The sequence below is a fragment of the Lissotriton helveticus genome, chromosome 10 (genome assembly GCF_964261635.1).
Source record: "Lissotriton helveticus chromosome 10, aLisHel1.1, whole genome shotgun sequence".
Lineage (NCBI taxonomy): Eukaryota > Metazoa > Chordata > Amphibia > Caudata > Salamandridae > Lissotriton > Lissotriton helveticus.
The window spans coordinates 55,751,011-55,778,256 of NC_136071.1; the positions used below are offsets into that span (position 1 = coordinate 55,751,011).

General features: G+C 41.2%; 1 protein-coding gene across 1 annotated transcript; it reads left to right on the plus strand.

Annotated features, from left to right (window-relative positions):
* The first annotated feature begins 3,415 nt into the window (after positions 1-3,415).
* LOC144785033 (olfactory receptor 1C1-like) lies at positions 3,416-4,339 on the plus strand. The gene has a single exon (XM_078664155.1). It carries the CDS (start codon positions 3,416-3,418, stop codon positions 4,337-4,339), a length of 924 nt encoding a protein of 307 aa, XP_078520281.1.
* Positions 4,340-27,246: the final 22,907 nt, after the last annotated feature.

Consider the following 27,246-nt stretch of genomic DNA (forward strand, 5'->3'; position numbering starts at 1 on the left):
ATGAAACTTATTTCAGGGAAAGGGTAAAACAATGATAATGGCATAGACCTCTTCTATCAATGCCCCTAGACACACATGCAGGCCTATGCCAAAAGCACACTGACTTGCTAGACAAAATGTCTGCCAGCCACATGGTCAAAGACCAACAACAAGTAAAAAGGCATGGACAACAAAGAATGCATGGACAACAAACAACACATGCAGGGTTATTGATGGACAATGACTACACAAAATGGCAGCTGGCCACATGGCATTAGATCAAAGACAACATGGTGGCATGTGGCAAACACACACATATACACAGACACTGGCCAGACAAAGAGAAATGGTAAACAATGAAGAAAACACTACCATTAATTCAGCAATGCCAAAAACGAAAATTAAGTCAGGTATGAAAATTTGCACAACAAACATCCTCCCAAGGCATGATATCATATATCCCCATCAAATAAACTTTTTGCAGAAAAATAATGTAAATTACATAAAAAAAATTGTGTTTAATCCAATGCCATTTCTGACCTAAATTATCAGAAATATTTTAAAACAACATGTATCACAGAAACAGTGGCTTCATACACTCAATGACTAGTATTAGCTGAAGTGGCTATGGGCAGACTAGGCTATATGGTAAAATAAATTAATGGAAAAAATTTCCTTAAAATTGCAAACTCTTTCTCTTATAAAAGAAAAAAATGCAAAAAAATACTAGCCCGCTACTGCAACTCCAGGCAAACCACCAAAAGCACAGTCAAATTTTAAAATTAAATAAAAGTACACATAAAAAACGACTGCATTCCCTCTATCAAACACCACTCTTATACAAAGGTTTTTGAACTTACTTGTTGTGATGTCACAAAAACAAAATCCTTAAAATCCAATGCTGAAGACAAAGAGAGTGACCTTTTCACCTTGAAATCCAGAAGACCAGGAGATTGACAAAGCACAGGGAGGAGTCTTCTATACTAGAAGAGGAAGTTGCGATCCCTGGAACACTTCTTTCCTGTTGAAAAGTAAGATAAAAAAAAGGCTTTTTGCACTAAAAATGAACCTTAACTGTCAGTTGGAGTGGAATTCTAATCGGAAAAGGTATTTTTGAATTAATTTTACCTGCTTGGGAGTTGAAAATCTACCAGAGAACGAGAGACATGACAGCTTGCAATTGCTGGTGCCACAAAACAGCTCCGGAAGGCTCAGTGGTGACTGGAAGCTGTGCTAGCAGGCAGGGAGATCTCATTCATGCTTGCAAGCACATGATGGCGGACTCTTGTGTGTGATAATGGAGCCTCACTCACACCAACGAAGGCTTGCACATGCCAATGGAAAAAATTTCTACCATGCACCGGACAGCAGAATCGGACTGAAACTCTGCATTACAAACATCGTGCAGAGTTCGCAGAATTTTGCGATCAGCTCAAGTGAAATACATTTTCCACCAGTTATATTCCATATAGGTACGTCAACATAGGCTCATGTAACACCTCAACTTTCATCTATATTCTCCCCTACATTACATACATAACGGTTCTTGGCGGATTGACCTTTTACCTAGATACAACACTGCACACAGAATGCAGAATTTCCCTAGGAGTAGTCTCATATATTATGCATGAGGATTCTTGGAAACTCGACAGGGCTCTCATTTCCTGCCTAAATAACTATGTATATAGTTCATTCCCGACATCATCCTAAGTCCGACACTGGCACAGCAAGGTAGAATCCCTGGGGATACCTTTGGGTACATAAACATCACATCTTGCTGAGAGAGAAAGAGGAGATTAGGACTTCCAATGCAACACACTGCCTCAAGATGCTGAAGTCCTCGCAGGCAGATACTCCAGCTCGCAGTGGTCTGACATCTCTTGTGGGGTGTCTAACTCAAGACCAGGATGGGGTCCAACAGTCTCTCACTTCGGGTACTGGGGGTTGACTTTATCCTAGAGGGATTCTTGGCTTAACACCTACATACACATGAGGTACACTTAGGTACGTCTAGTTAGGGTAGCATCATAGGAGTACGCATTATATTGTCATGTATTTTATATACTTACCTGTATTCATGATTATAGTAGAATAGTAGAAATCTACCATCCTTTAACTTTCTTAGTGCTTCTAGTCATTCATATCTGTTACTGTCTAATGGTTGTTACAGCACATCTATTTTACACTAGAAAACGTCCCTACTGTTTATTCTGTGTATCTCTCTGAGACTGGGTGGGCACGAGAGACTGAGGGAAAAGTAGTACACTGTTTCCATGGTCCAAAGGGGTTAGGGTTGTCATGTTTGATGGCTACCAAGAAGTATTCTCTCCTTGGTAAGAGGGGTTTCAAGTGGCGTGAGCTAACATGCCCAGTGGGGGTGCACAGAATAAATCTGGCACCAATCCTACAGTGTATGTTGTTGAAACAGGCAGATCATATATGGGTCTAATAGGAACTATACGACACACCAGGCATAAAAAAGACTCTAAAAACCACTACATTTTCTTTAAGTGAGCATTACTATGCTGAGAGGTGTTTAAACAATTCCACATACTGCCACAAAGTATATGAAGAGAGTGATTATGCAAGCACATTTATGGGCTGAAGACCTCAGAAAAAATATCTAAAAGAACCTGTATTTGACAAGATTAGCCACTTGTCTGGATTACCATGATGATGTACTGATTAAAAGGGACCATTAATAATTACCTTTTTTCCATGCATCCAAAATTATTGTTAGCTGGTTTTGCTAGAATTTTAGTGGCAAGACAGTAACTGGGATCACAACTATTTTGACAAAAGAATGCAGAAATTAGTATTTTTGTGCTAATTCCTTCATTCTTTCCTAGTATTTCACACAGACATTTCAGCTGCCCAAATCATTGACTCAGAAGAAACTATTCTGCTTGTCCCCAACTACCAATCGTAAGCAAGGCATTCCTCGGGGAAATATATTCACTTATTAGGAGTACAATTGTGAGAGGAAGTCAAGGCTTCTATCAAGATTATGGTCTCTCTCGCTCTTACTTTGAAAAACCAATTTCCTACAATCTCCAATAAGGCATAGATGATCCTACAGTTTGCGTAGGGAGGAATATCATGAAGGCATGTTGGCGAAGAATGTGCCCCTGTATGCATGGAGAAAAAGTGTGAGGGAGAAATATTGAAACAGAGTTTGGAGTGAAAGGGGTATTGAGTGTATATAAAAAAAGATCTTTAAAAGAAGATTACAGTGACAGCAATGACGTTACAATACCCCATGATTTCATGCCTGGAACATGCCTGTTTATTCACAAAGGACATACCGTATAATTGCGCCCTTTATAATGTCTCATAATTATGTCGAAAAATGTTATATGCAACCACATTATACTTACCTGACAGCCATAATTAATATATTTTTTATCATTATCTGTCTTCATACAGTATGTTAATTATGGATAAAGACAATCAAACTACAGTGACAGAATTCGTCCTTTTTGGATTTTCCGACCTCCTTGAGTATCAGAACATCCTCTTTGTCCTCTTTTTATTCGCATACATTACAACATTTTTTGGAAACATTGTTATCACTGGATTGATTGTCAGCGACTCCCATCTCCACACGCCCATGTACTTTCTCCTCTGTTGCCTGTCAGTGATAGATATCTGCGTCCCCTCTACCACCATTCCCAACCTGTTAATCAATCTCCTTCATGAAACTAAGACCATTTCATTTGCCAGCTGTTTCACTCAGATGTTCTTCTTCCTCTCCTTTGCTAACATGGAAAGTTTCCTCCTGGCCCTGATGGCCTACGATAGGTATGTAGCCATCTGTCAGCCTCTCCATTACACCCTGATCATGAGTGGAAAGCTCTGCTTACTCCTGGTGTCTGGATCATGGGCCATTGTCTGTCTGCATTCATTTCTGTATGCAGTGTGGAGCTCCCAGCTAACATACTGTGGGACCAACAAGATCTATCACTTCTTCTGTGACATTAAACCAGTCTACAAGCTCTCCTGCTCAGACCTCATGATTTTTACGCTTGTAGGATTAGTAGAGGGGAGCGTCTTTATGTTAATACATTCAACCTGCATTGCCATCTCCTATGGTCATATCATCACCACCATAATGAAGATGCCAACTGCTGTAGCCAAGCGGAAGACCTTTTCCACCTGCTCTTCTCACCTTATTGTTGTTACAGTTTTATATGGTTCAGCACTTTCAGTATATGTACGGCCTCCTACACCTATGCCAGATGCCTCTGACAGGATCGCAAGTATAATGTATATTGTGGTGCCCCCTCTGATGAACCCTTTCATCTACACATTGAGAAATAAAGACATTAAAGGAGCCCTGAGGAAAGCACTTGTTAGGTAGATATTTAGGGAACATTGGGTTTAAACACAACTCTTGTGAGGTTTTATTTTTACTAGCCATGGACATGGCAGAGGAAAGTAAAATTTGATTGTCAACGCTCTGGTTTTGTAAGTCTATTAGAGTGGCAGTGATGCAGGACCTAAGGAACGACTACACGAATAGAGCCATGATATGGTGCCCACACTCTTACATTTGAATGAATGTCTACCTAAACCCTTATAATGATTGAGGATGGTACATATAAACAGGAAGACAAAAATTAGCTTTTTCTGGTGTCGCTTTAGTTGGAACTGGTTAGAAATAGTTCTCAGGTAAGTTATATCAGTCACGCAGTCATTAATCTTGATTTGACTGCAAGCCATAAAAGATCAAATTAATAAAATACAGGCGGTTAACAATATGACCTATTTCAGGGCAATGTGATTTACTCCTGCATTGGTGACAAAGAGAGCATAAACCAATTTAGTTAAGCCTAGCCCACATAGGAGCAATGAGGTCTGCATGAAGTGCCCATCCTTTGAAGACACTTTGCATTTGCCACCAGAAAGTACCCCTTACTTTATTGTTTCTGAGAATGTTTCACAATTAGGTCTGGAGTAAAAAGTGGATGAGCTGTCGTAAATCTTTCTGTAAGGTATGATTGTGTCTGTGTCCCATGACAGGTATGGACCTCACTCCTTAGCTAGACATTGGTGCTTTAACGTCCTCCAGGACCAATCCCTCAACTAAACTACAGAACACCATAGATACATTTAATGAATCCATACATGGAGGTAGTTTCTTTAAGATGCAGAGAAGGGTGGAGTATTGTTAATTGTGGAACACTCTATATTTGCATTATGTGTAAGAAGCATTAAAAGACATTGAAACCATGCTATCTGACACATACTCTTGTTGTATCGTCTTTGACTGATTTGCAAAGTTAAGCAACTTGGGAACTCTTTAGAGAGAGTATAACTAATAAATCCGCATTTGGTTGCTAGAGACTTCAACAAGATCAAAGGATTTGTTCAAAAAAGCGTATTGCAGCCCCTCAATCATGTATCCTAAACCTTCAGTGCAGAATTTCTTTTTTGACCTTATTCTGAGGTAGTTGTACCACAATGTTGAGCTTTAAATATGGTTATGTGATATGGAGCTTCCTACAATCGATTTACTAACCGATCCCCCCCAAAACCAGCTGAACCTTAGCCATATTCTGTGTAATGTCCGATCTCTTGTAAAACACTCTATAGAGATCTGGGACATGATCTCCACCCTCTCCCCGGATTTATGCTTTTTAACAGACACCTGGCTAAATCCTACTAACATACCGGCCATTAATCTCGCTATACCGGCAGATTATAAATTTATTCAACTTGACAGAATGGAAAAGTCAGGAGGTGGTAGGTGGTATAGGAATTGCCTTTAAAAATAATCTTAAAGTACAATGGAATTCTTCCATTAGTGATGATCTAATGGAACTAGGCATTTTTAAAGTGTCGGTGACCCCAACAATATCTTGGGACGGCCTTACTCTATTGACCACCTGGTCCCAAATCCAAATTTATTTTTTCCACGGCCCTGACAGAACTCATTGCCATGCAGGCCTTGGCTTCGAACAATTTTATCCTTTTGGGAGACTTTAATTTTCATGGAGAGGATGTGAAAAACCCAGATGTAATGAGGCTCTTCTCGAATCTGAGCGATATTGGACTTACACAGATGGTGTCTGGACCAACGCACACGGCTGGCCATACCCTGGATCTCATTTTCACTAGCTCAGAACAACTGAGAGTATCTCAGCCGCTTACCCTTATCTGGTCAGATCACTATATGATTCAATTTTCCCTTCTGCTTCAATCAAGGCCAAAATATAGGATTAATCCTATGCATAAAAACGGGAAAAATAAAAGGCCATGGCATAACCTAACTTTGGACAATTTTAATGAAACATTTATACAATTTTCCCCTAATATAGAGCTAAATGACCGAGATCCCTCAGCAATGTTATCTAGCTTTAATTCAGCCTTAACAAAAACATTTGATGTAGTGATTCCATTAAAAACTGTCGACCCCTCATCGAGGCAACCTTCTGCCCCCTGGTTTTCGGGTGAATTGAAAGCCTTAAAGTCCATGTGCAAAGCACATGCGAGAAGGAAGAAAGAAAAAATGACCCGAGGATAAGAAAGTCTATAAATCGTCCCTATCTCACTACCATCAATCAATAAAAACTGCCTGATGCTCATATCTACATAATCAAATTGAACAATCTAGAAATTCCAATAAAGCCTTATTTGACATTGTCAAAGATTTTTCTTCTCCCTTAGCACGCAAACAAGCACCGCTTGAATCTCAAACATTATGTGACTCTATAGCAAACTTTTTGTATGACAAAATTGCCAAAATGTATGTTAATTTTCCAGCCACTTAGATCAACAACTCCTGCTTAAACACTAATTTGGAAAACTCCCCCATTTCTATTGTAGGTGCTTTCAACCAGTTCAAGCCCATCTCACTTGCTGATACAAATAACTTATTGCTAACAGCAAAATCTGGCTCACCAATGGACCTATGTCCACCTAGTGTCATGGCTCTTCTCTCTCCAACTTGCACTCCCATAATTAAAAAAATCCTCAATGCCTCTATTTCTACTGGCCTTATCCCGAGCGCCTGGAAAGAGGCCTATGTTCGGCCCATCCTAAAAAAGCCATCAGCATATCCCCAGGGGCTAAGTAATTACAGGCCAATATCCCTGTTACCCCTGCTTGGGAAAATGTTGGAATCCACAATAAATACATAACTCAGTCAGTATTTGGAATCCAATGACATACTGGATCCTTCCCAGTCGGGCTTTCGTACCAGCTTCAGCACAGAAACAGCCATTTTGGCTGTTACTGACTCGCTGAGACGCACCCTCGATGCCGAAGGATCCTCGATCCTGATCCTCTTAGATCTCTCCACAGCATTTGACACGATATCTCATCAACGGCTAGCGGAGAGATTGACTGAGTGTGGCATCGGGGGCATAGCCTTACAGTGGCTGAGGAATTTCTTATTGAACAGATGGCAAATCACCACACTTGGACCATTCGTCTCTAAAAATAAATTTCTGTTGGACATAGGGGTGCCCCAGGGCTCTTGCTTAAGCCCCACCCTCTTTAATATAAACCTGGCCCCCCTGGCCAAGATAGTCCAACCTTTTTGCTTCGAGATAGTCTCGTATGCCGATGACACGCAGCTGCTATTTTCTATAGCAAAAATACTACTGACGAGAAACTACGCTTTTCAGGTGGTATGCTAGCAATCGCGAACTGGATGAAGGAGCGTTGTCTTCAGCTCAACCCCGAAAAAATGGAGCAAATTATTTTAGTGAAGGATGTCCACTTCTGAACACCTGACAGGTGGCCCCCCCAATTGGGTGAAGCCCCAACGCCGTCCTCCTCAGTGAAAAGCTTAGGAATCCAGCTGGACGCTATGCTTAACATGAAAGACAATGTTTTAAATATTGCAGGGTCCTGCTACCATAACCTGCGTCTGCTATGTAGAATTATTCCCTATCTACCACTTGAACACCGTAGAACTGTAGTACAGGCAATGGTTATTAGCAGGCTAGATTACGGAAACGCCCTGTTGGCCGAAGTAGGCGTTACCACTCTGGCAAAATTGCAGGTAATACAGAACACCACCGCCAGAATGGTTCTAAACCGTCCTCCTGGATCTCTATCCATACCCTTGCTCAGACAACTGCACTGGCTTCCGGTGGTAAAAAGATCTTTGTTTAAGATCTGCTGTCTCTCCTTTAAAGCACTTAAAGGGGAGGGACCACGTTACCTTCTAAACAAACTTTCCGAACAAACACGTGAATGCAATCTAAGATCTAATGCACTAGCTCTCTTGAAGATCCCACGTATTCGGTTAACCCGCACAGGTGGCAGAGCTTTCTCGTATATAGCCCCCAAATACTGGAACTCGCTACCCGTGGCCCTGTGAAAATCTAGCACTTATATGTCTTTCAGGAAGCAATTAAAACATTCCCGTTCTAAGCTCGCCTTTTCATAAAATGTTTTTTTCTCCGTTCCTCGTTCTGGAATCCCATTGGTAAGCACTGAGATGCCCCTGGGTGAGTCATGCGCTATATAAGAATTCATAACATAACATATAACATAACATAATATTGACTCCACATTATCCACTACCACAATATTTTAACCATAATCATTTAAAGGTAAGTATAGTTTTACCATTGTCAACTCCACATTAATGTACCTTGATGATAGAGATATATTTCATCACATTCTACTCTGAGAATCCCATAATTCCTGATTCATTGACTAGAGTTACAGGCGGGATATAAAATTACCATTTTCGAAGAAAAATGATTACTAACTTTATTTTCACCAAGACATTTCAGCTACTAAAAGTAAGGAAATGTATAGGGGAAAAGGGACTGTAAAACTATGCTGGGATTAGTGTAAAAGACAAATCATAATGTTTATTTCATTTCTCACTTACATGATCCCACTACCTGGAGTTGCCAAGACCGTGAATATCACTTCTTTGGGCTACAGGAATACCTAAATGGGAGCAGTGCAAAAATCAGAACTCAGCATTGATAAATATTTCAGTGGGTGATCTCCCTGTTGAACTGCACCCAATAACAAACATCAAGATTGGACAACTTCAAATCCTTGATCACAAGCACTTTGACATTTTCCATGCAGGAATTCTGACATGGGATTGCAAACCTTTAGGAACTTTGGGGCATATTAGCAACAAATAGCGATATTTATCGCTAAATGAGCTTAGCGCATTTATTTTTTTTCCACCACGCATCGCCGAATATTATCGCTGAGATAATGTGCTATTAGCAACGTTTATCTCAAAAGCGATAAAATATCCGGTGATAGCGGCTCAATGCGTGAAAATCTCTGGAAACCCAGCAATATTCAGGCATGTGCGCTAATAGGGACTTAACCTGAATATCCACCTCCCATTGGATATACAGGTTAAGAAGTGGTCTGAGCAGGCGTAAGGTTTTGCCGATATTCGTGCTTAGTGCAAATATTTCTTTCGCTTCGCCTGCCTTGCTAATAGGCAATAGCTGTATTAGCGACTGCTTTCAGTTGCTAACAGGTTGGGTACGCCCTCTTTGCATGTCATTAGCGATAAATATTGCCTAAAAGCTATCTCTAACTGTTGTTAGCGACAGCTTGCTAATAGGGCGATAAAATTATGGCCGCTTTACCGGAAAAAAGTCCCGCTAAAGCGGCCATAATGCCCTTGCTAATATGCCCCCCAATGTAATCAGCTGTTAAAGACACTCTGTTCTTCCTTTCTTCCTAGGTTTCTGTCTTTCTGTAAATGACAGGTGTACCAAGCATTAATTCAAGTCTTCAATTGGTATGTGGTCAACACCACACCTATGGCTTCGCTCTCACTGACCATAAACTGGACTGCCACTGGGCCTTGTGAGTCTGTAAACTATCAAATATTCTTGTCATCTTAGAATGTGTACAAGTCCTGCTTGAACAGGTGGCTCCCATGATGGTGTTCCTGCAAGATGTTGCATCTATTTCCATCACAGCACATGTCACTGAGGAGGTAAGGGCCATACGGCAAGGTGTGCCAAAGCCTGGGCTCCAGTCAGAAACCAAAGGAAGTCTGACCAGTGTTTTAGTCTCTTAAAAAATATTCTATTTCAGGGGCTGCTGCTGCTCATGTCAATGACAAGAGGGCTCAGTTGTACAGTACTCACATTCAGTGTTCAGTACTAAGGTTATTAAGCCTGGCTGATTGTTTTGGTGTGGTGTCAATGTTTGCATTTGAAAAGTAATCTCAGCTCACCCCTCCTTCTTGACAGATTGCCATTTGATTGCCTCCATTTCAGTGTAAATTTAATAATAACAATTGATAAGTGTTTTAGTTTTTAAATTATGAAATGGAAAAAGTGAAAGCATGCTTTAGTGACTACAGTCTGTAAGTGAAAGCAATATGTGCTGTTAAATGTTCATTACAGGTTTATTATTCCAGTAGAAATTAAAGAATTATGAATAATTGTGGTATACAGTGAAAAGGATGAAAGAAATGTTCAATTGCTCAGAGACACTGACTTTTTTCAGGGTGGAACCAATTCTATATTTTGGACATACCTGCACATCTGGTAGTTAAAGGAAAGCTACCTTTTTTGGAGTGGCCACCCCAAAATATTTGCCAACTTCTGTGGACTATTTTTCCTGGTTTTAGAACTCTGTGCTTCTTACCCCTGCTAACCAGGACTAAAATGTCTCTGCTCACCCTTTAATCATCAGTAAAGTGGTTTATCCATGACTGAAAAATGCAACTTGCAAGTAAGGCCCTAGTATATGTTGTTGAAAATGCATCCAGGACTTGTAAAATGATTGATTGATTGATTGATTTAAAACTTATATAGCGCTTACTGTCACCCCACGGGTATCCTGGCGCTTCCGACTAAGAACTGAATCACGATTAAATAGATCACATCAGCCCTAACCTCAAAAGGAAATTCCTACTAGGCTTTGGGAAAGAGCCAGGTTTGCAGGTTCCTGCGAAATTCTAGCAGGGCACTGATCTGTCTAAGGCTCTGGGGAAGTCCATTCCACAGTTGAGCGCCAGCTACACTAAATGCTCTACCTCCTAACCTGGCCTGTTTGAACCTAGGCACCGTGAGTAGTGATGCACTAGATGATCTCAGCTGCCTGGAGGGTTGATACCTAAAGAACCTTTCCTGCAAAGGGACTGGCCCTAGCTCATGTATTACTTTAAAAACCAGGCACAGGGACTTGAAGCGAATACGTTCCGTCACAGGTTGCCAGTGCAGCTCCCTCAAGGCCATTGTTGTCGAGGAACGGCGTTGCCAACCAAGGGCAAGTTTTGCTGCTGCAGACTGGATTCTCTGGAGTCCTTGTAGAATATATAGCGGGCCCCCAAATACAGCGAGTTACAGTAGTCCAGCCTGCTACCCACTATGCTACTTACTACCAGTGGACGTGCCTCTTTAGGCAGTAAGATAAGAATTTTACGCCGCATGCGTAACAAAGCAAAGCAGACATTGGCGGTCTTATTAGCCTGTGATTCCAACTGGAGGTCCTTGTCAATCAGCACCCCTAGGTTACGTACTTTGCTCACCGGAATCAGTGGTTCCGTCTTTTGGAGTCAGCCTAAATTCAGATGGAAATTTTCTTGGTGGCCTACCCGAGGAGCAGTAAACCACCTGAGTTTTTCCTGTGTTAAACTGCAGGGAGTTCCTACTAAGCCAGTTAGCTGTCTTCCGCATACATTCCTGGAACAGATCAAGGGATACAGCATTGGCACCCTCCAATGAGAATGCCAATTGTGTATCATCCGCGTAATTGACTGTGCAGACTCCGGCAGACTTTATAATGGGGAGCAAGGGCTGCAAATACATATTAAATAGAATGGGATTAATTGCAGACCCCTGTGGAATCCCATGGGTTACTGATGTTTTCCTGGCAGTGAAAGGAGCCAGTGTTACCACCGGATGACATCCTGCCAGGTAGGATTGTCACTCCCAAATTCTGCAGTCTTTCCAACAGGATTAGATGGTTCACCGTGTCGAATGCGGCCGACATATCGAGAAGCACTAACACAGTCGCATTCCCGTTGTCGGCACACAACCGCAGGTTGTCCAACATTATGACCAAGGCCGTCTCCGTTCCGTGACCGGGGCGGAAGCCGAACTGGTCTTTATCAAGCAAGGAATTTTCCTCCAGGAAACACGACAGTTCCCTACTAACTGTTTTCTCCAGGATCTTCACTTGGTAAGGTAGGAGGGAAATGGGTCTAAAATTGGCCGGTACCGAAGGATCTAGGGAAGGCTTTTTAATCAGAGGAGTCACCGTTGCCAGTTTCCATTCCTCTGGAACCTCTCCTTTCTCCAGGGACTGATTACAATCCTGTCTCAGCCAAGGGAGAGTGTCACGGCCAGAAGACTTCCATATTCTGGAGGGTAAGGGGTCATTTGGGGAGCCTGAGGATACACTCTCTACCAGACTATCAAAGGCCTCTTTTGGCAGGGTTTGGAAATTATTCAGAGAGGCCAATTGTGATTGAGCTTCCGCTCCCATCTGTACCGAAATAAGTCGGTCCGTCGTATTGTTAACAGTGAGGCTGTCCACAATCTTAGTATTTTTGTCTTGGAAATGTGAGGCAATCGCATCACAAAGTTCTTGCGTTGCTGCCACTTTATTATCCAGACATTTAGGGGCGGACAGCGCCTTAGTAATTTCAAAGAGAGCTTTTGTCCCGTTAGATGCGTTGGCAATTGAGCTAGCGTAGAAGTCAGCCTTAGCCTTAAGGATACATTCCTTATAGTGCAGCTGTCTCCGTCTTAGTTCCGTTCTATCTTCCTCCCCATACCCATTCCTCCATTTCCTTTCCGCCTTCTTACGAAGCAGCCGGAGCTGTTTCAGCTCCTCATTGAACCAGGGTACCGAAGCCTTCCTCTTAATTTTTATCCTCTTCAAAGGGATTACCTGATCTAAGATGGCAGAAATGTGGTCTGTATAGATTGAATAGTTCTCTTCTACCGATATCATGGGATCGAAGTGCGTGTCCTCCGGATCAAATATTGGGGATCTGCAGTGGCCCAATTTCGCCCATTCCCTGCCGATTCTATAGGACCTGTGCTGATCTTCGCTATACCTAGTGTACATCGTCCTGATGCTAAACAGGACTAGGTGGTGGTCTGACCAGCTCTGAGGCATTATATCTAGTATCCTTGTTGTAACTTGATTAGAAAATAGCAAGTCAAGGACATGCCCCCCCTCATGCGTCGAGCCTTCCACCATCTGGATGAGTTCCAGATTGGTACATGTGTGTCTTAAGTCCCGCAAGTGATTATTAGCCTTCCCATCCTCCCAGAGATTAAAGTCTTCAAGAATAATCATCCTAGAATGAGCCAGCGTAAAATTAGTAATAACCTCAAAAAGACTCTGAAAATATGTAGAGCCCCCCCCGGGGGCCTATAGCATAGGAGTCCAGTAAATAGGTTCCCGCTAGAGGAGTGTAGTGCGAACCCCATCATTTCTATGCCCTCCGCTTCAGTAGTCTCTACGAGTCTAAAATCCAGCTCTTCCTTGAAGATTACTCCTACTCCTCCCCCTCTGCCCTTGACTCAAGGCTTATGTATAATTTTATAGCCACTTGGGCAGGCAAATCCTAGAACAGTGGTGGATTCTGAATTCAGCCATATTTCCGTTAGGAATAATGTATCGAGGCGCAAATACTCTAGCAAATCAGAAACCTCAGCGGCATGTTTTATAATTGAGCGACTATTAATCAGCCCTCCCCTGAGACTCTTCCCCTCATCTTTCACCGTGGTCCCAATCCTACCTAACTCCAGGAGTCGGTCTCTATCATATTGTATCCGCCTTTGATCGACTCCCCGTCGGGCAGCGATTCCTGCGCCATGCGCCTCCGGGGCGCGGACGGGTGCAGACGGGCTTGCCTCTGGCGCGCCATTGGCGCGCCTGCTGCGCACGCGCGCTGCGCACTTGCATTCCCCTTTTTTTATATGCTGGGCCGTGTACTCCGTCGAGCAGCACTGACTAGAGCGCCTCCCAAGATGGCGCCTACCGATGGTCGTCCCCTGCCTCTCCCTCACTCAAGATGGAGTGGTATCTGCCTAATGATTTCAATTCACGCCAAAATAGCGTGTGAATGGTAGGTTTTTTTATGTGCAAGTGAGCGGGTACAACACTACAATCAATCCACAATTAAAATTAGCAATACAACGTAATGTTTAAAAAACGCCGATTTTCGAAATATGCAATTTATTTTTTCTAAAATGATGTGCCCTGCGAGATCGTGCTGCAGTTAGAGTCTAGGGCTGCGCGCTCGCTTTCCCCCCTTTTTATATGCTGGGCCGTGTACTCCGCCGAGCAGCACCGACTAGAGCGCCTCCCAAGATGGCGCCTACCGATGATCGTCCCCTGCCTCTCCCTCACTCAAGACGGCGCGGTATCTGCCTAATGATTTCAATTCACGCCAAAATAGCGTGTGAATGGTAGATTTTTTTATGTGCAAGTGAGCGGGTACAACACTCCAATCAATCCACAATTTAAAATTAGCAATACAACGTAATGTTTCAAAATATGCAATTTATTTTTTCTAAAATGATGTGCCCTGCGAGATTGTGCTGTAGTTAGAGTTAGAGTGAACTGCAGGATCTATAGTTCCATCCACTCAAGTGGAAGTGCAAACATAGCTGCAGGCCTTGTTTGTGAATCTTAACTGCTGCAGTGTAACGTCTACTGTGCAACGTGTTAAAGTTACCTTTGTTACATATATGTAGCTCCCTTGTAAATATGAATAAATTATCCCTCTGTAGACATCGTAGCCCAAAAGGCAGGGTGATTGGTGTTTAAAGGGGGAACCGGTAGAAAATTAATATTACCATTCCCTTCAGTGACAAGCCGCAAAAAACTATTTTGATTGTGAGGGACCTAGTTATCTTATATAAAAAATCAGAGCACATTAGCAATCCTTTATCTCTGGATTGGGACTAGAAAAACAATTACATTTTTATTTTTAATAGTTACTTTAAATCATTATTAATTCACTTATTTTAACAGTAACTTTAGAATGTTGGGTATCTGTCCTGGAAGCAGGATAAAGACATTTCCAAAGAAATCACAATACAGGTATACACAGTGTTTAATGCTTTTTTATCTTAACCCCATACAACTAGATTTTTCATGTATGTACACCTGTACTATTCTTCACATATGTGCTGACAACAGGAAACGTTTTTATCCCACTTCCAGGACAGATAACCACTATTCTCAGGCACACATTCACTGATGTTGTTATAGATATGCAAAACTCATTCACACATTCATTGTTGTTGTTAAGGATAAGCAAAAGCTATGCACAGGTTTTCCTCTCTATAGATAGGCACATCATTTTTGTCGGCAGACAATTGTGCATTATACATTTTATGTTGACTAGAAAAATGTAGTATGTCTACAGTATGTGACCTATAAATACTATGGGGCGCAAAAGTTCCCAAGCGGCTTGGTAATCTGCCCCTATATGTGTGTGTACTGTGGGGCAGATTAATAAGAAACTGACACATCTGTAGGGATGCGCCAGTTTCCCTGCAACAGCCTGCGATACCCTCATATTTACAATAGAGCACACCATGGTGCAAGGATAGGCAGATGCATCAGAAATTCTGACGCATCTGTTGGCCCAAAAGTCACGCATTGCTGGAGTCATGTCACAAGCATAACGCAACTCAAGCAATGCATGGGGAGGCCTATACTCATTGTATTGCATCACTCCTTACGCCTGCTTCAAGCAGGTGTAAGGTTTTGATGCAGTGGCATGCTAGAAGTGTCGCAGTGAAATATTGTAGATTTCACTGCTTCACTTCTACGAGGCTTTCCTGCGTTGGAATGCCCACCCTACATACATTATACCTGACGCTGGTATAATGTGCCCAGGGCTTTGTAACGTGATGCATCTCCCTAGATGCATCTCGTTGTATATTGCCCGCATAAAAGTGACCCAACTGTGGTGCAAAAGTGTCGCAAAGGGGCTTGTAACTCTGCCTCTGTATTGTCCAACTGGTTGTAGCCTGTCTTCATTATGTTTTGTACCACTTGTTTTCTTTAAGGTTTTTCCTCTTTGGAAATATATTGTATCTATATCTATTACTTTATGAACGTACGTTTCCAAATTCCATTCAAGATAACTATCATGCCATGGTGCCAGTGCGTACATATATACATGGGCTGTATTTCCTATGACGAATTAGTGCACGTTACAGGCATATTCGAAGTAGGCCACTGTACGTTAGATCAGCTCAATGTGCACGCTCAAAGTGCACAGAGCTTTTTTTGTTTCTATCTTGTGTGCCTGACAGTCTCGAACAGATTCCATTCTGAGCAGTGTGGCGAAAAAAGAGGCTCGTCTAGCAAGTAGGTGGATCTTTTCCCATGTGCCTGTATATCGCTGTCAAACGGATATTTATAGATGGAAACACTAATTTCCAATTATTTCACAATTTTTCATCTTATAGAGGATCACATCGATTTGGTCACTTTTGAATCCGTGGGGATCATACTCAAAAATAATATAGAGACATGAATTATTCCACACCACTGCGGTGGTAAGTTTTGATTTCCATTTCTTATGCCAAGCAAATAGCCATACTTGTAAGTTCACATTGCAGACGTTTCCCTCATGCAAGCTGGTGATTGAGCAATCTTGACCCCATTGAGGGCATCATGTGTACCACTTTCCCCTTTTTAGAGAGAGGCCCAATAACAGGGAGATTTCATCTAATTGTTTCTCTCACTTTATTTAGGTTGCCTCCCACAAGTCATATTGTCCTGAAGAAGACCTTCATGTGAAGTTTTAAATTAACCCTCTCTAACAAAGTCGGGTCAAAACGTCAACATCATCTAATGTTTGGCCTCAATTAAATTTTAGAAGTCCCTTTTGGTTTGTGCAACTAGACTTTACGATCACTATCTTTCAATACGGACACTGAAGAGAAAAAAAGTGTCTTGTAAACAGGCTAATACAAGCTAATACACACTGGGGTATTATCTTTAAGTTACACCATCCAGTGTCTGCTTTCTTTCTATTATTCACTCTGCACATGAGCACTCTTCTATGCACCCTTTCAGAGCAACTGCCAATTGAAAGGTTGTTTGTATTTACATGCATTACTGATTTATTATTAAAAAAGAAAAGATAAAGGTGATTTCTTTCCGTAAAAAAGTGTTTTGTTTTCTCTCTGGAGTATATGAAAATACATATTTACCCTTTTCTCTCTAGTATAAGAATTAATTTGTTTAAATTGCGTAGCAACAGACCCAATAAATATTGGGTCCAAAGCATTTGTTATTTAAAAGCAGTTACAGACATGGTGGTCTGCTGACTCCAGCAAGCCCATATTCCTGTAAGTGGCAACCTGCCTTGTGAATAGTATTCCATGCAACCCATTTAGGAATCACAAACAGTGTCTCAAACACTGTTGTACATCAGGTTTTGCGACTCGCTAATTGTAAGTTGCTAAAAATCACAATTTGCCAGTTACAAATCCTGACAGTCGTACGTGTGGCGCTTTTTTCCTAAGATGCAAAGCTGACCAGCGACAACTGGACATTGCTGTTGGCCTCTGCCTGATACCCTGAGATTCTCTAAGGGCCTTCCCCTGAGGTCCTGGGTGCCTCAGAATTGTACTCCTGTGGTTGCTTGGGACTTTAATTACAGGCTTACACCAGGACCAATCCCCTTATTATATACATCAATATTCCATTGGCCTCAAACCACACCTAGGTACTGGTCTAATGCTTAGTTAGACTAACAGACTTTCTGGTGTTTGGTGCTCTGCCTACTTAAAACTTTTTAAGATCAGATATTTGGTTTCTCTTATGGGGTTTCTGTTTACTTGTGCTGTTTTGATTGTAAAATTTAAAAAAATGTTTTAATTTAGTTTGGAATTTGTATTGTTTGGCAATTTGAATGTATTACTGTGTTGGTACTGTATCAATACATTGCCTAAGTTAACCCCTTCTGTGCCATGGACATAACTGTTACATCCTCACCCATGGTGCTCCTGTATCAAGGATGTACCTGTTACATTACTGCACAACAACAGATGGATATCCTTTTCATGTATTTAGCCTCAGAAGGCGAGGAAGAGCTTCCCCAACCTCCCAAAGCATTATTGTTTATACGTAATGATGACCGCACTCATGGCGGGCTGACATCGATGCTTTGAAAGTGAAACTGAAATTAGCCCATCGTCTCGCTTCAGTTTCACTGCTTCTGTACTTGTGGAGCTATATCAGCCCCCTGAGCACTGAAAAAGATGGGAGCGGTATCGTTGGAAAGGGAAGAATCTCCTCTTTCCCATGGCCCCCTTCCCTAGTGGCTTCTTGCTTGGGGATTGCCACAGGAAGGTGATCCCCAAGCTGGGTTCCACTAATAGACACCATGGAGGGGGAAGTGGCCCCTTGGGCAAGGGCTTTTGCACCCGCCACTATTTTTGGGCATATTCAGTCTTTCTGTTCCCTGGGGGGCAGATGGGGCAATAGCCCCCAATCTGCACCCCGGAGGGCAGAAATCCACTAGGCTCTAGGGATTATTTTTATTTAAATATGTAGGGGTGTGGGCTTCCCAAAATGGGCATGTCAATGCTCCCACCCTCCAAAAACAAAAGGGGCAGTCTTTCTGCAACATGCAGGGGCAGAAATCCGACTCAGAACCTGGGGTTCCATTTTTATGTAATTGTAGGGATGGGGGCTGCCAATAATGGGCATGCCCTCTCCAAAAAATAGCTACATTCTTTCGGGGGGCAGAAAGCCCACTAGGAACCAGAGATTTTGTTAAATATAAATTTAGGGATGGGGCTTCTCTGAATGGGCATTGTAATGCCCGCACCCCTCCAACAATTAGGCACAGTTTTTATGCCCCCCTGGGGGGGGGGGGCAGATGGAGGCAATAGTCCCTGATCTTGGGAAAGGCAGAAAGACGAATAAGCAACAGGAAGTATTATTTTTTAGCCAGGGTGGAGTGGGGACTGCCCAGAATGGTCATTCTAATGCTCCCACCGACTCAAAAACAAATGGACAGTCTTTCTGCCCTCCGGGTGGATATGGGGGCAGTAGAGCCCGATCTGCCACTCCAGGGGAAGAAAGACAATAGGACGCCAGGGACTATTTTCTTAGTAGTTCAGGGGTGCAGGGCTTCCCAGAATGGGGATGCCCGTGCCCCAACATCCCACCAGAAAAATTGCCACAGCCCTTTTGCACCCCCTGGGGGAAGAAAGCCGACTTGGCACCAAAAATGTGTTTATATGCAAGGGTTGCTCCTCTTTTTTTTAGTGCAAACAATTTGGCCAGTTTCTGCCCTCCTTTAGGGCAGATCAGCAATATTGTTTAGGCTCGTTTGCATCTCAAGGGGGGCAGAAAGCCATTGGACAGCAGCAAATGTTTCTGTGTGTGTGTGTGAACTGGAGTTCGGCTGATGGTCAGTGTGTGCTGGTGTTAGGCTGGCTATGTGTGACCTGCATGTTGCTGGTGGAATGTGTAGACTTGCACTTAGCTGGCAGTGTGTGTGGACTAGCGCTTGATTGGCAGTATGCATGGACTGTCGCTTGGCTAGTGGTCTGTGTGGATGGCACATGCCTGGCAGTGTGTTTGAGCTGTTGCTTATCCTGCGGTGTGGTGGGACTGGCAATTGGCTGGCAATGTGCTTGGATGGTGCTTGGCTTACAGTGTGCATGGATGGTGCTTGGCTGGTGGTGTGCATGAATGGTGCTTGGGTGATGGTGTGGCTTGTGTGGATTCTCCAGTATTTTATTATCCAGAATCCCCTGAAAACCTGAAATGTAGCTAAAAAGTCAAACTTTCCTCACATTTCTGTGTGGAAAAGTTGGGGCATTAAGTGCCAGCAGAAAAATCTCACCACCAAGCATTCACCTTGGTCTCCTGATAAAAATTATATTACACTTGTGTGGGTGCCTAAAGTAGAGAACCTAACAACATATAAAATTAAAAGTGAGTGGAACCAAAGTGGGTCCAAAGGGGCAATTGTCTTTTCATAACTTGTTTAGGCTGAATCTGCTTTGGGCACCCACACAAGTGACGTATATTTTTTATTGGGCGACTGAGGGGAATGCTGGGTGGTGGGAAATTTGTACCTGTATGGTGACCCCAGACGGAAGAATGTGATTTATTTAGCTAAATTGAAGGTTGCAGAGTATTCTGGGTAAGAAAACATCGGGGGTTCCACGCAAGACACACCTCCCTACACTCCCCTGGATGTCTAGTTTTTAGAGTTTGGTGTGTTTTCCTAGCTGGCCGTTGAGCCTGCAACCAAAAACGCAGGTAACTCCCTTGCAAATCCAGGTTGTTTTGAGACAGATAATTGTGATGTCTCCACAATAAGTTTTGGGCCATTTCCTGTTAAAGGTCCTTGGCCTACCTGAACAAGTGAGGTACCAATTATAAAGAGAGGCTTGGGGTAATGCTGGGTGGGTGGAAGTTTGAGCTCTCCACAGATTCCAGAACTTTCCATTACAGAAATTTGAGGAAAATGTATTTTTTAATGCAAATTCTGAGGTTTGCATGGGATTCTGGGTAACAGATCCTGGTGAAAGTTACACCAGTCACCCCATCCTGGATTCCTCTGGGCGTACAATTTTCAAAAATGTACAGGTTTTCTAGTTTTCCCTAGGTGCTGGCTGAGGTAGGTCCCCAAATCCACAGTTAGGCACATTGCAAAATAACTGTCAAGGGCACTAGGACTACCTACACAAGTAAGGTCTCATTTGTATTGAGAGACTTAGGGGAACACAGAATAGTAGAATAAGTGTTAAAACCATTTGTCTGCCTATGAATTTCTGCCTTTCAACTGTAAGAATGTGTGTAAAAAAAGAAGTCCTTTTGAAAAATACGCCTCTAATTCCCATGCTAATATGGGTTCTCACAAATTGGGAGATGCACAAATAACCACTGCTTCTAAACTCCATATCTTGTTCCCATTTCATAAATAGATAGGTTTTCTTGATACTTGTTGTTTACTCTTTATATTTTACCAAATGAATTACTGTAGATCAGAACACAATAAAAACCCATTGCAAGGTGCAACTCAGTTATTGGTGTTGGGTACCTCGGGTTCTTGGTGAACCTACAAGCCCTATATATCGCTGCAAAAAAAGGGTCCCGCAGACGTAACAGTAAATTTCTTTTAAACATCTACCATAGTTAAAAGAAGATATAGGTGAAAATATAGGCACAAATGACTATTTTCTTTCAGCTCAATTTCAATATTTTTTTATTTCAACTGTTACTTTCTATAGGAAAACCTTGAAGGATCTATAAAAAATTACCCCTTGCTGAACTCAAATATTTGGTTAACTTTCACGTATAGTTTTCTGTGATCCATTATTGGTTTCACACCCATTTCTTCCACTAGCTGGATGGAGGATGAAAGCACAAACACAGGAAAAATAGGTTAAACCCAGTAAAATGCTATTACAAACTGCAGAAAATGTTGCTTTTCTGACAAAAGTTTGATTGTTACTGGAAGTTAAGAAGATGGAGATTTTAGCACCACAAATACTTTGTTGTTACCATTTAAAGAGAAAAAAATCTGACACTTTCTTCTGCTGCACTTTTTTCTCATTTTCCCCAAAAACCAAAATTTTGCTGTATTTTGACTAATCCTTCGTTCCTGTCCAGAGGAATCCAAAAACCCTGGGTACATTTAAAATCATCGGAATGTTGGAGAAAAAGGACACACATTTGGTGTAGATACCTTATATGGAACAAAAATAATGGGGCCCCAAGCAGAAACTACCCAAATAGCCAAAAAAAGGGGAAAGGCCTGGCAGTGAAAGGGTTAAACCTGTTCTTTGCCATAACTACCCGGGGGTTCAGCACCTGTTAGTAATTTTGAACATCCACCTAGCAAGACTTGTGATTATTTTTTAAGGTGGGCAGTGCTCTACCCCCAACACATTAATAGTCCATTTTCTGAGAGTGTTCAAAAGAAGTTTGCAAGAGTAGGCTTGGAAAAGTGTTACTGTGTTATTCCACTTAAATATCAACTTTAGAATATTCTCAGCCCATAATATCATGGGGGAAATGTTGTGACTACTAAATCTCGTGGACAAAAATATAAAAGGTAAGCATATATTTTTGCTGTTTCACAATACCAATGAATAACATTATATGTACTGAAATATACAATTTAATATGTTGATTTTGTACTATATTTTCATTTAATTTTTATGTTATTGTGAACGGGCGTGTATTTTTTTTTAATTAGTGTAACATATTTTTGAGGGGATGTTCACTTTATTGGGAGATTTGATGGCTAGTGTGTTTTTCAGATACTGTATGTATAATTGGATTGAAATTCTAAGAATGCCAATTCATGTTTACATAGTTATTTTTTTCAAATATATAATATATTTACATTGTCTAGATGTGGGGTGATTTAGGGTATTTATTGAGCAATGCTTAAAATACATATAAACTAATATTGATTTATAAAATTAAGAAATATGAAATTTGATAGATGGAAGTATTTGTTCGATGTTTCATTAAGTTTAAAATATAAAACTTTTAATATATAAGGTTTTTTTAGAAAGATGTTTATAGGTTGTGGGTTGTTTAAGAGATTGACTGGTAGTGTTATTTGTAAAATGTATATTCATTATTTTATATTTTCAAATGAATAATAGTTGGCTCCATTTTTTATTGGCTTGCTGATAGTATAATTTTACATTTAGTTATTTTTATTGTATATATATGGAGAATTACACAGCACTTGGTTGAGCAGTATTTTAAATGAAATATATTATACATTTTAACTGAAATATTTTATTGAACTTGATTAATTTATTTGACTTACTGAAGTCTTTGAATATTTATTGAATATAGATTTTTGTTTGATTTTTATTATAGGTTGTGGTTATTGGGAAATGGGTGAGTAATGTTTGTTTAAACAAATATAACATTTTAGTATTATTTATTTTGAAAATAGTTTTTCATTATTAAGTATATTCTTTCTAAGGTTTGTGTGATTTTTTTTGAGTGACAAAGTTTGGTGTATTTAATGTTTTAATAATTTCTTTTATAATTCTGATATATCTGTATTTTTGTATTGTATGTGTGTTTTTAAGTTTACGATATTTAATTGACATGTAGGCTCATTAAATTTCTTTTAATTTACATTTCTAAAGTGAATTTTTATGGATACATTATTTGGCTGTATTGAACCTGATACCCCACCAGTACATGCAATTTCCCCAGAATTTTTTAGCAAGCTATCTGTTGTATATTGATTCTTTATGTAATATGGCTGACAGTAGTCATTAGCCCATCTTAGTGTTCTTACCTCCTCAGCCTCCCAGAATACCTGTGTGTGTTCTAACCTGTACCAGAGTGTTCTACTTATGTCAGTTGATGGTCTGGTCAGCTGGCGAGGTTTGTACTCAGCTGTGTCCTACAATAAATCTACATGTAATCAACTAGAAGTATCCTGTCATCTATTTACAACACTATCCCTTTCCTCCACTACCAGACTGTCCTACTCTTTCACCCACTCTTGCCGGTCCCTGCTGAACCCCTTTGAGCTGATTTTTCCATCTTTCTCTTTCTCCTTCTTTATTTTTTATTTATGTTTACATTTCTTGCTCGAAGTTAATAGATGATGAGGAAAAATAAGTGCCAGTACCCATAAATGAGTGCTGGGGGTCCCCACCGGCTCAAATTATGCACTGCTCTTATCCGTACTGAACTCGTTGCTAAGCTATATTATTTGGCTTTTACACACTTTACCTATTAGACTTACCTCCAAATGAAAATCAAATCTGAAAATCCATTGTGTGCACCATCTCCTTCATTCAGCCCTAAAACATAAAAAAATGTACTCCAAGATTTTTGATTTGCTGAGCTTCTCCCTTTAGACCCAATGCTGCCCTGCTCCTCCTGCTAAATCTCTTGGAGTGTAAAAGTTTACTTTCTTCACTAGATATTGGAACTCCTACTTTAAGCTCATTATTCAGCTTCCTTATTGCAGTCTTCTCAATCTCCCCCAGTCAGATGTGCTTGCCCTTTGGTCAACCTAAACTCCTTGTCAGATCACAATCATCTATCATGCATTCACATACAGCTTTATATATCTGCACATTTGTCACACTTGATCATCTCTACATCCTTGCCATCATAGGGTGACATACAATGGTTTTCCCTATGCCTGTGAGAAAGATAATTCTTCATGGCATGGGCCTCTAGGCTGCCCCCTTTCACCTCTCTTCCAGGTAGTATCCTGCAAGACTCAGTCCAGTCAGCCATCTTCATCTACTTTCCCATTGTTATGTCATTCATATTTTATTCCACCACAACAACATAGGGCAACAGGTCAGCACACACTTTAGGGATTTACTAACATCACTGTGATTTACAGCAATATCCCCTTTCACAAGGAACAGATCAACATTAAACATTGTTCCCTAGTGCCAGGGATCACTTTGACACTTGTTTTGTTTTAGCAAGTTCGATTTTTTTGATGAACATTCGCTTTGGGGTCTGTCCCCTCCTCAACATAACACAGTATTCATTAATATTCTCACTTTCGCTGCAAATCCAACAACAAATGATAAAAAGATGAAGGGTTGTGGCTTGGCTAATGAATATGGCTGACGCATGAGACTCTCTCTCCACTCCAGCCTACCTTCATTATCTGTCCCTGAGATCCTGTCTGGCTGCCAAAAGCAAACTCCTGACTCTGTGGGAGCTGCTGAGGCCCGTTGTGCAGCAGAGCCTGCTGGCGACACACAGGGGGACCCATACTCGGCCGGGCCCTGCATAGAGGGCCTAAACCTGGAGACACAGTGCTGGGGCCCCAGGACCCCCTGAGGTGAGTCCTGAATGCCTGAACCAGGGCCTACAACAATTGTTTAAAAAAGTTAAATAAACACCTTTGGGGCTTGGGCAGCGATGGTTGCCCACTTGTGCTAGGGCACACATGGGAATGGCGTGCTACAGGGCTAGACCATCAGCCCTATTTTGTTTAATATCTACTTGAAACCCCTGATGACTGCCATCAAGCGTCATAACATGGAGATTGTTAATTAAGCGGATGATACGCAATTAATTCTCTTTCCAGAGGGAGCCCAGTCAACCTCTCTTGATGAGTTTCATAGTTGCATGCGAGATACAACATTGTGGCTGAGGGATAACTTGCTGCAATTTAATGCGTCCAAGACGGAGTTGCTTTATTGTTCCTTGGAAAGGATTCCTTCCGGGCTGCCTAGTAATTTTTGGCCCTCTGATTCCCCAATTCGGTTCAGCCTGTTAAGTCAGTCTGCATCCTGGGAGTGACATTTGACTGTAATCTCACCTTGGAGGCGCACGTGACGAAAGTAGTAGGTTGTTGTCTGGCTATTATCCGTTCTTTACGGAAGATCTTTCCCTTGCTTCCTCCCTTGGCGCACTCTTTGATAGCTCGGAGCACTGTACATAGCAGAGTTGATTACTGTAATGCCCTCCTGCTTGAGTCACCAAAGTTTCTACTTGCTAGGATGCAGAGGCTGCAGTCAAATGCAGCTAAATTAGTACTAGGATGGTCTAGAAGGTCCTCCGCCTCTTTGGCTCTGGCGGAGCTGCACTGGTTTCCTGTGAAACAAAGAATCCAGTTCAAATCACTCTGCTTGGTATTTAAGACCTTGCATGGAATGTGACCCACCTCTTTTCAAAGTAAATTTGAGTGGCATGTTCCTGCTCAAACATTACGCTCATCTGGGGCAAAACTGATAAAAATACCTAGATTTAAAAAAGTTAGAGCAGGTGGTAGATCTTTTGAGGTCGCTGCTGCAAAGCTCTGGAACACCCTGCCTTTTGAGCTGAGACAAATCAGTGACCTCTTGCTATTTAGAAGGAATTTAAAAACATGGGGCCAGATGTAGGAAGCCTAATACCGGTCAATAACGGCCGAAATTACTGAATTTTGGCCGTTACCGACAGGTATTAGGCATTTGGGATGTAGGTGGCTGCATTTCAGATTCGGTAATTTACCGAATCGGTATTTAAGAATTCGGAAAATTACCGAATTCTTAAATACCGATTCGGTAAATTACCAAATCTGAAATGTAGGAAGCACTCAAGAGAGTGCTTTTCACCTGTAAGGATTCGTTATTTACCACCAACTACAAGTTGGTGGTAAATAACGAAAACCGTTAAAAAAGCTATTTTTTCCTTTTTATTCAGTGCCATTTGGCAGACATACATGCCCTTAGGGCATGTATGTGTGCCACATGTGCACCCATGCACTATTCAGGGGTGCAACAGGGTGTCAATGTGACACCCTGCTACCCTTGAAAGGATTCCCCCTATTACCGATTCGGTATTGACCGATTCGGTATTTACCGAATTGGTAATTCCCATTCATTCCTATGGGCCTCCAGGCCCATAGGAATGAATGGGAATTACTGAATCGGTATTTACCGATTCGGTAAATACCGAATCGTAAATACTGATTCTTAATTACCGAATCTTACCGATTCTGTAATTTTTACCGAAAAATTATCTACATCCCATTTACCTATTGTTAAATACCGAATCGGTAAAATTCGGTATTTAAGAATAGGTAAATTGTTGTTGTAAAGCTTTTATTCAACATTTTTGCAATACATTTATAAACATAGTAATTTTTAAAACAAAAATATCACTTGTGAAAAAATTCAGTACATACATATATTATTTCTCGGAAAGTCACAAGTTATTTACAATTAACATGGGAATACATTACTTTTACACCATCCATAAAAAGGGTTTCTTCCAGTTTGTAATTAATTTGCAAGACCTAATAATAAAAAAAGGAACAACTATTTACATCATTTAAATAATAAAAAAATGCCAGTAGTTAAAAAGTGCTAAAATTCATATTTTTAATCCCAATTTTTTCCTAATAAAGCAGACACTATGGAGGTACCAACTAACCCCAAAGGTTATCAACCGGAACAGTCGAACATCTAAGCAATCTTTCAGCCTCTTTGTATGAACGTATACCCAAATTTCTACAAAGAGGTTTGATCCATTTCCTACGTTGTGATGCATATACTGGGCAAAAGAATAAAACGTGTGCCTCATCTTCAATTTGTTTCAGCTCACACAGTTTACAATATGGGTCTTCCCCACTGGATTTAGAGTTTCCCCACCGGCAAGTGTTTGCATTTATTTGTAGAACCCCATATCTGTATTGGAGGTAGATGGTTTTAGCCAAAGGTGGTTCAACCTCGTCCATAAATTGTTCAAATGTAGGGGTATCTTTGAATTGCAAAAATTTGAGTGATAGTGAACCAGTAGTGCGCTCATATACATTAGTATTTATATAATACCAATAAGCAGTTTTTA

Coding starts and splice junctions, on each gene's coding strand:
- LOC144785033 (XM_078664155.1), top strand. CDS start 3,416: ATGGATAAAGACAATCAAACTACAGTGACAGAATTCGTCCTTTTTGGA.